This window comes from Dermacentor variabilis, chromosome 2 (assembly GCF_050947875.1).
Source record: "Dermacentor variabilis isolate Ectoservices chromosome 2, ASM5094787v1, whole genome shotgun sequence".
Lineage (NCBI taxonomy): Eukaryota > Metazoa > Arthropoda > Arachnida > Ixodida > Ixodidae > Dermacentor > Dermacentor variabilis.
In genome coordinates this window covers 171,969,633-171,981,722 of record NC_134569.1, presented here as the reverse complement: position 1 = coordinate 171,981,722, position 12,090 = coordinate 171,969,633, and the positions used below count along the sequence as shown (strand labels likewise).

The 12,090-nt window shown below is 47.5% G+C and overlaps 1 protein-coding gene across 5 annotated transcripts in view; it reads right to left on the bottom strand.

Moving 5' to 3' along the window:
- The window catches only part of LOC142572949 (activating molecule in BECN1-regulated autophagy protein 1A-like), a 120,037-nt gene that overhangs the window by 36,317 nt on the left and 71,630 nt on the right, over window positions 1-12,090 (bottom strand). For all 5 annotated transcript variants that reach the window (XR_012826175.1, XM_075682415.1, XM_075682417.1 and 2 more), the window contains one exon: window positions 8,697-8,790. Coding sequence is in view for 4 of the 5 variants with exons in the window: in XM_075682415.1 (XP_075538530.1) it covers window positions 8,697-8,790 (94 nt within the window). In the remaining variant the exon portion in view is untranslated. The remainder of the gene's footprint in view (window positions 1-8,696; window positions 8,791-12,090) is intronic.

Sequence of the window (12,090 nt, the reverse complement as noted above, 5' to 3'; positions counted from 1 at the left end):
ATATAGGCCAGGGCGAAATTTTGCTGTAGCCCAAACGATAGCGAGGTATTCCTTTTCCGTTGTAGAATAATTGCCTTCCGCTTTTGACAACGACCGGCTAGCGTAAGCTATCACGCGTTCATTTCTGTCTTTCCCCTGGACTAGGATGGCACCGAGGCCTAGGCTACTGGCGTCAGTATAGATTTCGGTACTATTGGCGTCCTCGTCGAAGTGCACAAGTACAGGGGGCGACTGCATGCGTCCTTTGAGTTCTTGAAATGCATCAGCCTGCGGCATTTCCCACTTGAACTCGACATCACATTTTGTTAGATGTGTCAGCGGCTCAGCGATGAGTGAAAAGTCCATGACAAAGCATCTACAATAGGTACACAGGCCAAGGAATCGACGCACTGCCTTCTTGTCAATGGACTGTGGGAACATTGCGATGGCAGCAGTCTTCTGTGGGTCAGGGCGGACTACAGACTTGCTGATGACGTGGCCTAGGCACAGAAGCTCATCGTAAGCAAAGTGGCACTTTTCTGGCTTCAGAGTGAGCCCTGATAACTTATGGCCTATAGTACTGTCGCAAGCTGCCTAAGGTGACCGTTGAAATTTCCGGCGAAGAAGACGACGTCATCCAAGTAAACAAGACAGGTCTGCCACTTCAATCTTGCTAACACCGTGTCCATGAAGCGCTGGAACGTTGCAGGCGCCGAGCACAGTCTGAATGGCACGACCTTTAACTCGTAGAGGCTGTCTGGTGTGATGAAGGCGGTCTTTTCAAGATCTCTCTCGTCGACTTCTATTTGCCAGTAGCCAGACTTCAGATCCATCGATGAGAAGTATTTAGTGTTGCAGAGCCGATCTGATGCGTTGGCTATCCGGGGTAAAGGGAATACATCCTTCATTGTTATCTTGTTCAGTCGAGGATAATCGACGCAGAAACGTAAGGTTCCGCCCTTTTTTTTCAATAAGACATCAAGATGACAGGAGTTGCCCACAGGCTTTTCGACGGCTGGATGATGTCGCCGCGCAGCATCTCATCGACTTGGTGCTTTATGGCTTCACGTTCTCGCGTTGAAACTCGGTAAGGGCTCTGGCGAAGTGGTCGAGTGCACTCTTCGGAGATTATGTGATGCTTTGCAACTAGTTTTTGTCGAATCCTTGATGAAGTCGAAAAGCAATCTTTGTATCGTTGGAGAAGACTTCTGAGCTGTTGCTGCTTAATCATGGGGAGACTTGGATTTATGCTGAAGTATGGTTCGAGAACTATGGTCGTCGGGGTAGATGTGACAGAATCTGAGAGGACAAACGCATTGCTGATTTCCGGAATTTCCTCGATGTATGCGATTATCGTGCCCTTGTTGATGTGCTTGAACTCTTGGCTGAAGTTTGTCAGCAACACTTTCGTTTTTCCTCCGTGCAGTCGAGTGAGCCCTCATGCGATGCAAATTTCACGGTCGAGTAGGCAACGTTGGTCACCTTCGATGACGCCTTCTGTGGCTGCTTCGGTGCCGACGGAAATAACAATGCTGGAGCGAGGCGGCATGCTCACTTGATCTTCAAGCACACTGAAGGCATGGTGACTACAAGAGCTCTCCGTCGGTATCGCTTGATCTTCCAACAGCGTTATCGACTTTGACTTCAGGTCGATGATTGCACCGTGTTGGTTCAGGAAGGTTCAGGCAGGGTAAGTCCGGTCATGAATGGTAATTCTTGCTGTGCAGATTCGAGTCAATGTGACGAGGTGTCCTCCAGCGGTATGAATTTAAGGGCCTTCCCATGCAGTCTTAACGTTCTTCAACTGGGCGGCGATGGGTTCACTCATGACGGAGTAATATCCTGTGTCTACTAAGGCGGTGACTGCGTGGCCATAGAGAAGCACGTCAAGGTCGGTGGTTCTTTGTCTTGCATTACAGTTAGGTCTTGGTGCCGGATCACGGCTGCGTCACGTTGACCTGTGGCTGGTACGTGGCGTCGTCAAGTCGTCTTTCGTCGGCATATTCTTTGCTTCCAGACTTCGTCGGGACGGCGTAGTGTCGTTATGTCGTCAAGGTAGTCTCTTCGGCGGTGGCGGAGGATCTTCATCAGTTCAACAAACAGCAACCGCACCTCCATCGCTTGCTGCTTTTAGCTTTCCGGATATGGGCTCGCAGACCGGTCCTGTGCTGGGCCAGTGTAGGGTTGCCACTGTGGCGACAGGTAGCGGCCTGGTGGCCGCGAACGGGATGGTCGTCAAGGGCTCCACTGAGTGGCAGTGAGGTAGTAGGCGACATCACGAGGTCGTTCACCAATCTGTGGTCGTGACGCGTTAACGGCCAACCCTCGTAGTCCCATCTCCCAGTATGGGCATCGACGGTAGACGTGACCCGCTTCTCCACAGTGGTAGCAGAGCGGGTAGTGGTCAGGAGTGCACCAAATGTGCATCTTCCTCGCGTAGCTGTGCTGGGCGATGGGTGGGCGTGCGGGCGGTGGCGGCGGTGGATGACGGAGTTGTGGCGTTAAAGGGCCCTGGCATGGTCACGTAGGAGGGCCTCGACAGCGGGCAACGGCGGCTTAGGTCATCACTTCCGGTTGCAGCTGCGGTGATTGTGGTTGCACCTCAGGAACTCCAAGGGATCGCTTAAGGCAACTGAGGCCACTTGAAGCAGCGACCTTGGGTACAACTTCTGCTGCACCTCTTCCCGTACGACCGCTCTGATAGTCTCGCGCAGATCGTCAGTGGCCAGTGATTGAATTCCAGCATAGTTTGTAGAGTTCCTGTGGCGGTTGAATTGCCGGTTCTGCATTTCGAGTGTCTTCTCAATGCTGGTGGCCTAGCGAAGAAACTCTTCTATGGTCTTCGGTGGGCTTCGTATCATTGCGCTGAAAAGTTCTTCCTTCACACCACGCATGAGTAGGAGGACTTTCTTCTCCTCGGGCACATCCGTGTCAGCGTGGCGGAACAGACGGCTGATTTCTTCCGTAAATATGGCAAACATTCCCGTTAGGTAGCTGCGCTCGGGTGTCCAGCAAAGCTTCGGCCCTTGAGCACGACACTCATGAAGGTGCGCAGGAAGCTGCTACGGAACAGGTCCCATGTTGTCAAGGTCGACTCCCGGTTCTCAAACCACATTCTGGCGGCGTCTTCTAAGGGGAAGTATACATGCCGCAGCTTGTCGTCGGAGTCCCAGTTGTTAAAAGTCACTATTCGTTCGTAGGTCTCCAGCCAGGATTTTGGGTTTTCAGTCGCTGCTCCATGGAAGGTCGGTGGGTTGTAGTCGGCGACTTGCTCAATGATCCAGGATGACATAGGTTTTGTCTTTAGGATCTGAGCTTGGATCACAGCTTGTCGGGGGCATCCTGTACATGAACGAACCAGCACCTCTACCAGATGTCACGTGGTAGTGGCGGTTGAGGACACAGCAACAAAACTGTGAATGGCGAAACTAACCTTATGGGGCGAACCTGTGCCCAGAAAAACAGGCTACACTCAATGCTCAACCTAAACGGCGAACACAATCGGCGATGGGTGAAAATCTGATCAGCAGGTCAAATGCGTCGGCTTTTATGCATCAGCCGTCGAATGTTCCAGAGTAATCACTGGGACCTACACGTCTTCCACAAAGTTCTACACTATTTGCGTCGCACATACATGCAATCAGATTAGACAAGGTTCGGTGACAGACATCGGATGGAACCATCGATAACATTCCAGAAACTTCCGATACATGCAGGCACGTCCTGCGCTGTGCGATAACATTTGTTAGGCGGTGAAATGTGGTCGCCTGATAAATATAAACAAGCACACGTGTCAATAGCTATTTGTGGCCTGCCTAGGAACACTTTCAAGTGTGAACAGCAGCACACAATTTAAGATTACTGCATTTGCTATATTCTAATAAGCACTTTCTTCCTGAAAAATTTACTAAAAATGACATACACTAGTTACAAATATGAAACCAAAGCTTCAGTAGTGACAAGCTATCGTCACTGGCATTCTTAATTGCTGCAATCCAATCTAACCTAAACTTCAGCTGCTATTGTAGGAGCTGCAGTAGCTACAACATTGTTTGTGACCGCAACGAAGTTCATTAGGCTGCTATCATCAGCAAGGCGTTTAAGAAACAAGGTATCTCAAATACCATGGATGGCACCTAATGTAAGAAGCTATGGCTGCTGATGGTGATCACGGCACAAGCCTAAACATTTCCTTATTTCTTGTTTCAAAGAACTACCTGAAAACAAATCAAAACAAAAACAAGGCTCTCTATGCTCCTCTCAGTGGCTAAATTAGGAACTAGCTGTGAAGGCAAAGTACAAATTAAGAAATGGTATGCTGTAAGGCATCGAACCTTGTAGTTGTCCTTATATATTTTGCCTATGGAGTGAGCGATAGTGCAGGGAAACTGTTCAAAAATAATTGTCAGTAGGGATGTGCGAATACTCAAATATCGCAAAATTGTATAGTGAAAGTTCGAATAATTCGGATTTGCGAATAGAATATCTACTATTTGATTTTTAGATATATTCAGTTTAGAGGCCCATGCAGTGCGACATCTTGCATGCTCCGCGGATCACCTCATGTGCGATGCTGCCTAAGCGAGCATTTCGATTCGTTTTTGGATTAAAGGCACACCGAGCAAGTTGTAGATGGGCCATCCCAGCTGACACGGTAGAGGACTTCGTTCGTCACTGCGAACACTCCCCAACAGTGGCTGGATGCGGAGATCGCATACACAGTACCTGAATGCTGCAATTCACAGAACGGCGCCGCATTCACTGAGGCCACTTCTGTCAGTACAAGGCACGCCCGGGTCGACAGAACCGATTGAAACTATAACACGATGTGAGCAGAGGGAATGGCAACAAAAACAGTGCATGTTTTGTAATGTGCGAAAGAAGGTGCAAAGATTGAGCTGATTAGCCGCCGATAAGCAAGCAGATCACATTGTATACGTGACAATGAAGTTTGTGCCACGTCAACAGCTGTTAATTTAACCTGCACACATGATCTTGTCGAATGCTTGCCACTAATATGTTAGTAAGAGTGGCTCATTAGTGATCGGGACCAATCATTGGTGAGCCACCCGTATGAACATATCAGTGGCAAGCATTGCGCAAATTTTGCTCATGGCCACACTGCCTAGGTCAACCATCAGGCCTAATCAGCGCTGCTTTATCAGGTGTCGGTGACTAAACTTACGGTTTGGAGCCAAATCGACGCAGATCTATTTGCAGCAGCCACGCGACACTCTGAAAGCCGACAAACCACCTAAAAAATGAAAGCGAGTGTACGGAACAGCAGCAAAGTTGCTCACAACTGCTATCTTTGCAACATGCTGTACAGCAGGCTGTCATTCCCGACACCATTCGCAGATGCACATCAGTCCCTTTTTGTAACTTTGAGCAAACCATCACAAGACTAGCTTCGTATTCACACAGTGGGCGTGACAGTGTCATGGCAGGTTGTGTGCATTTGCGTGGGCGGCAGATTAATGTGGGGCAAGAAGAGAGATAGGGGGAGGAGGGAACATTGCACGACCTTGCTATGACCTTCCAAACTTCAGAATCTCTGACCAGTGGCGAATTATGCCGAACCTGACAATGAAAAGGCGTGGATGGCTCCTGCTCTTTGCCGTCGGTGCTGGCCAGGCGCGGAGTGGTGATCGAGTCACGTGATGATCAGTCCCTTTGTCTGCCGTGCAGGTTGGCCTTATGATAATTCAGCTGCCATAAAGTTGTCATAGCTGTTCTGTGCTTTGGAGAAAAACTGGAAAGCAAAACCTTCTATGCAACGAATGAAACATTGCCACAGAACACAGGTCCACTATTAATCTGAGAACCTCATTGGTATTCAGTACGGCAGAACGTCACTAATTAATTAGTTCCAGAGAAAAAGATCACTTGATTCTATTCAACAGAAATTCTATTGATAAATAAATATATTGTCCAGCCCTTCAAACACTAGAACTGAGCTGTAATCAGTGCATACTAATTTGTTGTTCTCTTTAGTAAGAGTAGACCTTACTGTATATCTTAATTTCTATGCACCTAAGTTACCAATAGCTTTGCTACATTCTTGCTATTGTAATGGAGAAAGACACACTTACCGTATTTACACGATTGTAAGTCGACTAGAATGTAATTCGAAGCCCCCCCCCCCCCCCCCCATATTGCGTGTGACAGGAAAAAAAAAGAAGAAGAGCATACCCATGGGTGCATTCCATAACAAAAATTTATTGGTAGCTGGCATGGTCACTGGACTACTACTCCTCACTAGTGCTGCCATCATCATTGCTGCTACAGTCCCGAAGCACGTCACCGTCCAGAGAAATTCCGCATTTGCATACATACACAAGTCCACGCCGAAAGCACCTAACGACACAGAGCCATCAGGGAGGCTCTTTTGACATGTCCGGTTGGCGTAAGTTCGCGGTCTTCTGCCGCCAGCCACTCGTACTCATGGCAAAGCAAGTCCTTAAAAGGCAAAGATCCAGGCTTGTCTCATGACCATGTTGCATGTCACTGGCAGGGACCAATCGCGCATTTCGGCGACGTACGCCACAAGCTTGGCCTTCAGCTCTGGAAATCGTCCAGACTTTGGCTCGCAGAAACCTCTTCGCTTGCCGTCACAGGTGAAAATTTTGCTGCACTAAAAAACATCAAACTTGCGGCCCGCTGCGCAGCGATTTGTTTTTTCAATGCAAAGGATGGCAGCCGTCATCAACGCCACTGTGAACGAGTGCTGAATGTTTAGTGGAGTCTGAGCACTCATGACAACTGAGGAAGCACGGAAGTAGCACGTGGCCGGCAGTCAAATCGAACGCATGAAACTAAACAGCTACAAGGAAAGAGAAACGTGCAAGCCGCCAGCGGTATCTGCTCTTCCATGGACTATGGATTCTCCCCACAAGTGCCGCCTTCTGGGGGTGCCATCACAAATGGAACAGCGGCACTTCCATGAACTATCAGCACCCCCACACGAGTGCTGTGTGCACTGTAAAACTCTCAAAAATTTTGAAAAACCCTTCCGAAAAGAGAGCGAATGCACAGGATAGCGGAAAGCTACGGGTGGGGCCGCAGAGCAAACACAAAATTGGAACTACGTTGTAGCTCCCCTAATATACCGTTGGTCTCTCTCTTTTTTTTTTTTTTGTAATGCCAAGTTTTGGTATCGATTGTAAGTCGACCCCCCCCCCCCCTTCAGATTTTCAAATTTTAAAAAAGAGGTTGACTTACCATCGTGTAAACATGGTAGGCTCGCATGCTCGTACTACGGGGATGGGTAGAGGGAAGAAGAAGTAGAAGTAACAGGCGTTCTGGCAGATGGCCGATTGTCTGCTTCTCTCTCCTTTACAATGGTGCAGTCTGACACTACACCATCACTTTTAGAGACTGTGACCACTCTACATCCACGACAGTCAACAATGCAGCCTACAAGCTCTCTATCACTTGGGTACATAATAGCACCGGCTGATTGGGTGATGCCATCGTCTTCGCTCCAGCCAGTGGGAATCGCGTGGCAAACTGCTGCTCCTGCGATTAGCCACAGCCAGGCGGTCTCCGAGCTCACACTTTTCGGAAGCCCCGTTCAAACCATAACAACGGCTGGCCGAAGCGAAGTTCAAGCTCATGAGCAATGACCGTCTATGCCTCTGAACATCGCAGGCCCATCGAGCTGCGATGATGGGCAGCTACTACTCCCCAACCGTGATCCGTCCACGGATTGTGCAAGTGATGTACTTCAGGACCCATCCGAGGTGTACGTCAGGATTTCGCAGCAGTCGTTGGCCGAATGTGCCATCATTCGCCCCGCACTGAGTGAGGTCTCACTAAAGGGAGCCAAGGCGGCTAGCGTCTCTGAGGCCGTAATTATTGAAGAGTTATCATACCGCCCAAATCTCCCTATCAGACGGACCTGACACCACAGGCTCAAGCGCAGAAAATATTGCAGCTTCTGACCAGACATCGCTTTGGACTCCGCCTTCGGACATCTCTGTAGCAGACAACTCGACAGCAGTCGGCATTTTGTAGAGCTTGCCAGATTCGAGTGTATCAACGAGCCTTGATCCGTCACTGGCAACGTTGCGAAGACGCACGCGACTTTTGAGCAGAGCATTTTGCTGTTTGCACGAAGCGTCAGTGCGGCCAGCCGCTCCTCAGTGTTCAAGACCTCCTGTTGTGCTTTGCCAAGTGCGACAAACGACCCAAGCGCAACACTCATTGCCGATCCCCAGAGAAGCTGCTTGCACACAGAACAGCCCTAATGACAAGGACTCCCGTTCCCAAGTCTTGTCGATTATGGATTTCCATCACCAGCACGGCCTCACAACCAACTGAGCAATCTACTGCAGCATGGCCTCGTGTAATGAAGAGAAAGACACACTCAGGCTCGCGTGCTCGGACTGCGGGGATGGGCAGGGGCAAGAAGTTGAAGTGAACAGGTGTTCTGGTGGATGGCCTATTGTCTGCTTCTCTCTTTTTGACACTGTGCAAATGCAAACCTAGGAAATTCCCAAGCATATACAGCAGTGTAGTTTCTTGCCTAAAACTTGTAAGCATTACATTTTGTGAATGATTTTTTAATCGATATTCGATTCGAAATCTACTATTGGGTACACCCCTATCTGTTAGTGACTGCCCGTAACAAATTTAATTTCCTCTCCCAGTGGCTTCTATTATAATGAGAGCCTGCTGCAGCTGTTCCAGCTGTGCATGCAATTCGAAGTGCTTACCTTCATAAATCTGCTCCCTAAGGCTGGTCAGGCGAGCGCGGTAGCCGCTGACATTCGCCAGGCGCTCGAGGATCTCTGTGATGCGCAGCCGCACCTGCACACACACAACACATACAAATGGGAGGGGGAAGGGAAGGCACCACATTCACTTCCAACCAATACATGGCTGCAAGGGACAGCTATAAAGACAAACCACCGCCCAAGCACTCCATACAGATGGTTAACCAGCAAAGCTGAAAGGTGCAGCCCCAGTGTTTATTACTAGGTTAGTCCCCACGGCTCATAAAACGATGGCTTGGTAGGCTGGCGGATACTTTATACACAGTTGCTGCTTGTGCTCGGCTGCATGAGCCTGTTCTCGTGCCCGGGCTGCAGCGTCAGCACGAGCTTGTCCCCGGTTCTACTCCCGGCTTTGCTGATCAAAAGCTGCCTGCTCCTCAGCAGTACATATGACGCATGCCCTACCGATTTCAGAGCCAGAGAGAAACTGCTGCACAAGTGCTCGGCTGCAATGGAGAGCAACAAAGTTACTACTGGTGGGCCTCTCTTTCTTTTTTTTTTTTTTCGTGCATGCGCATGAGGTTGCACCAGAGTTTTTGCCGTACTGGCGATGGACAGATGAATCAGCTAGCCATATACAGCTTCGTTGTAGAAGACATCAGAGAGAGAGAGAGAGAGAGCTTACTGTGCACCTAATATAAGTACACTGTAGATTGCTTATAACTTAAGACACCGAAGTTGTGAATATCCACACTATAATTGGTACTGCACTATAACCAACACAAAATTTTTCAAAGGCAGCACAGTGCGAAACATGTAGATCAAGCAGTCGCGCAAAGCCATGAATCGATGCATGCGACTCAAATGCTTGCATCCCTTTGAATTTACTAACTTCAAAAGGTTAGCATCCGACAGCTCGGGGTCGTCCCGTAAGTCTGCGGACTAGTTTTTCAGACACGTAATTTTTTTTTTCAGACCTGCTCAATTGCAGTGAAGCCTTGATATAAAAAGCTATTTTCATTTCCCAATCTTAGTTCCATTGAAAACTATGGACTTCTTTTCACTATTTGATGACGTAATCTTGTGACAAACTTTCAATTTAACGAAGTTATCGGCCATTTCAAGCATGCACTTGAGGCTCGTACGGCTGGTAAATCTAGCAAAAAAGAAGAAACTATAAAATGTCGGCCGAGGAAAATGTTACTTACAAGCGTCCTTTTACAAGAAAAGTTCAAGTGGAAAAAACACCGTTGAAGCATGCATGGCGGTCATGTAATCTCAAGTTTCTGAGGCACGGTGCATTCACTCTCGTTGCGACAGCAAGTGTTCTTGGTCATCAAGTGGTATCTTTGCCTGAGCAAATGTGACACCCACATAACTATGACCCTTACTTCGTGCAGTTCTCCCTATTGCTATTGCAATCAATGCCCCGCCTTTCTGGCGAAAGTGCCACATCTTTATTTTTCTCAAGAAAAATTTTCCGTGTCTTTTTGCACTTTTGTTTTTAATTTGAGGGTGCCATCTGATGACAGCTGCGGGCACTAAGCACAGCCAGCTATGGCGCCCAGAGTTTATGGCTTTGCACGACACAACACGCTAATCTCAGACACCGTGAGCCACACCGATGCACTGCTTTTGGAGCGATCTGCACCGCACACGTTAGCACTCATAACTGCACTATTATGGCCCGACCTTCTTGCGACTTGTTTGTAAGTGATTAGCGACAAGACACTAGTAGACTTGCATTAATTCGAACCCGACGGGGCCAACGAAAGTGATAGAATCATCTGGCAATTTGAATTAAACAATATGCAGAAAAAATGTCAATGCACACCGCTGATTCGTTTGGTAGTATTTTCCAGATTCTAACACGCTTCACGATCAAACTCACGGCCACTTTCTATAAGTCAAAAGAAGAACACCTATGTATAAATTACATTAAATCTCCTAAACAGAGTAAAAATCTAACCTGCACTGATTTTATTAGCAAGAAAAGTTGGCAGAGGTTTAATATGTGTTGCACAGTGGCGATCTGTTTCCTAAAGTCAGCTTCAACGCAATATATTTGTGTTATGCGGTGAAGCATACAGACGCCGCAAAGGCAATATTGGTATTGTGTCCAATTGCGCCACACAGGCAACCTTCGGCCCAATGTTCTCAAAAACAAGACGGCGCGTGCTAGAATCAGGTAAATGCCGCAATCAGGCAATGTGAGCTGTGGTTAATGCTTGAGAATCCTCCTAAGGCAGGCTGAAAATAGGTGTTTTTGACAAGAGATGACATGTGCTAAATGAACTCACTGTTGCCCAAGCTCCGCCGAGACAAACACTGCCCACTAAAGGGGTCATTATTGGAGCAACCGCACAAGTCAGGTGCATGTATGCTGACTGATGAAGTTCAAATTATGCAGCAAAGGCTAAGTTTAGGACCAAAGCAATGAACGTTGGGAGCCGCAGAATTGCATGGGCATAGTGTTTCTCACTTTAACACCTAGAGGTAAATCTTGCGTCACCGTCTATGGGAGTTTCTTAAGGGGCACTGTGCAGTCATGGGAATGATGGTATATGTGTCTGCGAGGCTTGTGTTGGCTGGTATTGTAAAAGGCTTCACCTAAAATGTGGATATGGCTACACGAATAATGTGTTCTTAAAGTAAAATCTTCATACAAAAATGTTCATTCACCAACATTTCATCTCCCAATGAAGTTTACTCACCTACAATACAAAACCAAACGAAGAAAAGCAAGAACACATGACAAACTCTTCCAAATCGAGCGCGTATCTTGTCGTCTGTCCTCCAACTTCAGGGGCCCACTGATAACTTTTACATGCAATAACAAGTTCTCATAATTAAAAAAAAAACTTGTTTTTGTGTAACATTAAGACTAACACAGTTTCTTTATGCGCTATTTTAGCAGAAATGAGCCATTGTGACAGATAGAATGGTGCTTGGCAGTTGCATCTTCAAGGTGTCCTGGCTCTCTGAGAATGATGTCAATCCAAAGCCACAATATACCGGCATTCCCATGCATACCACAGCGCAGCAGCGCCAGATTTCCCTCTAGGTAATGTAGTGAGAAACCTATGTGCATGGGTGCCAGCAGGAACCGCTGGTCAAAATCGAATAAGCCGAAAAATTGAATTAACCAAAGTCGAATTAACGGAAATCTACTGTATCCACCAAGAGTAATGTGACAATTTGTGAAATTTTTACTGCTGAAATTTTAAAACTTCGAATTGACGAAATTCGTGATTCAACCAAGTTTCTTGTTGCAAGTACATCGTTATATAAAGGTTCGACTGTGGTTAATTTTCAAATATGAATAGTAATACTGTCACATTCGATTCGTATTTGAAACTGCAAATATTTGCCAATCCCTACAGAAAAGCAAAGT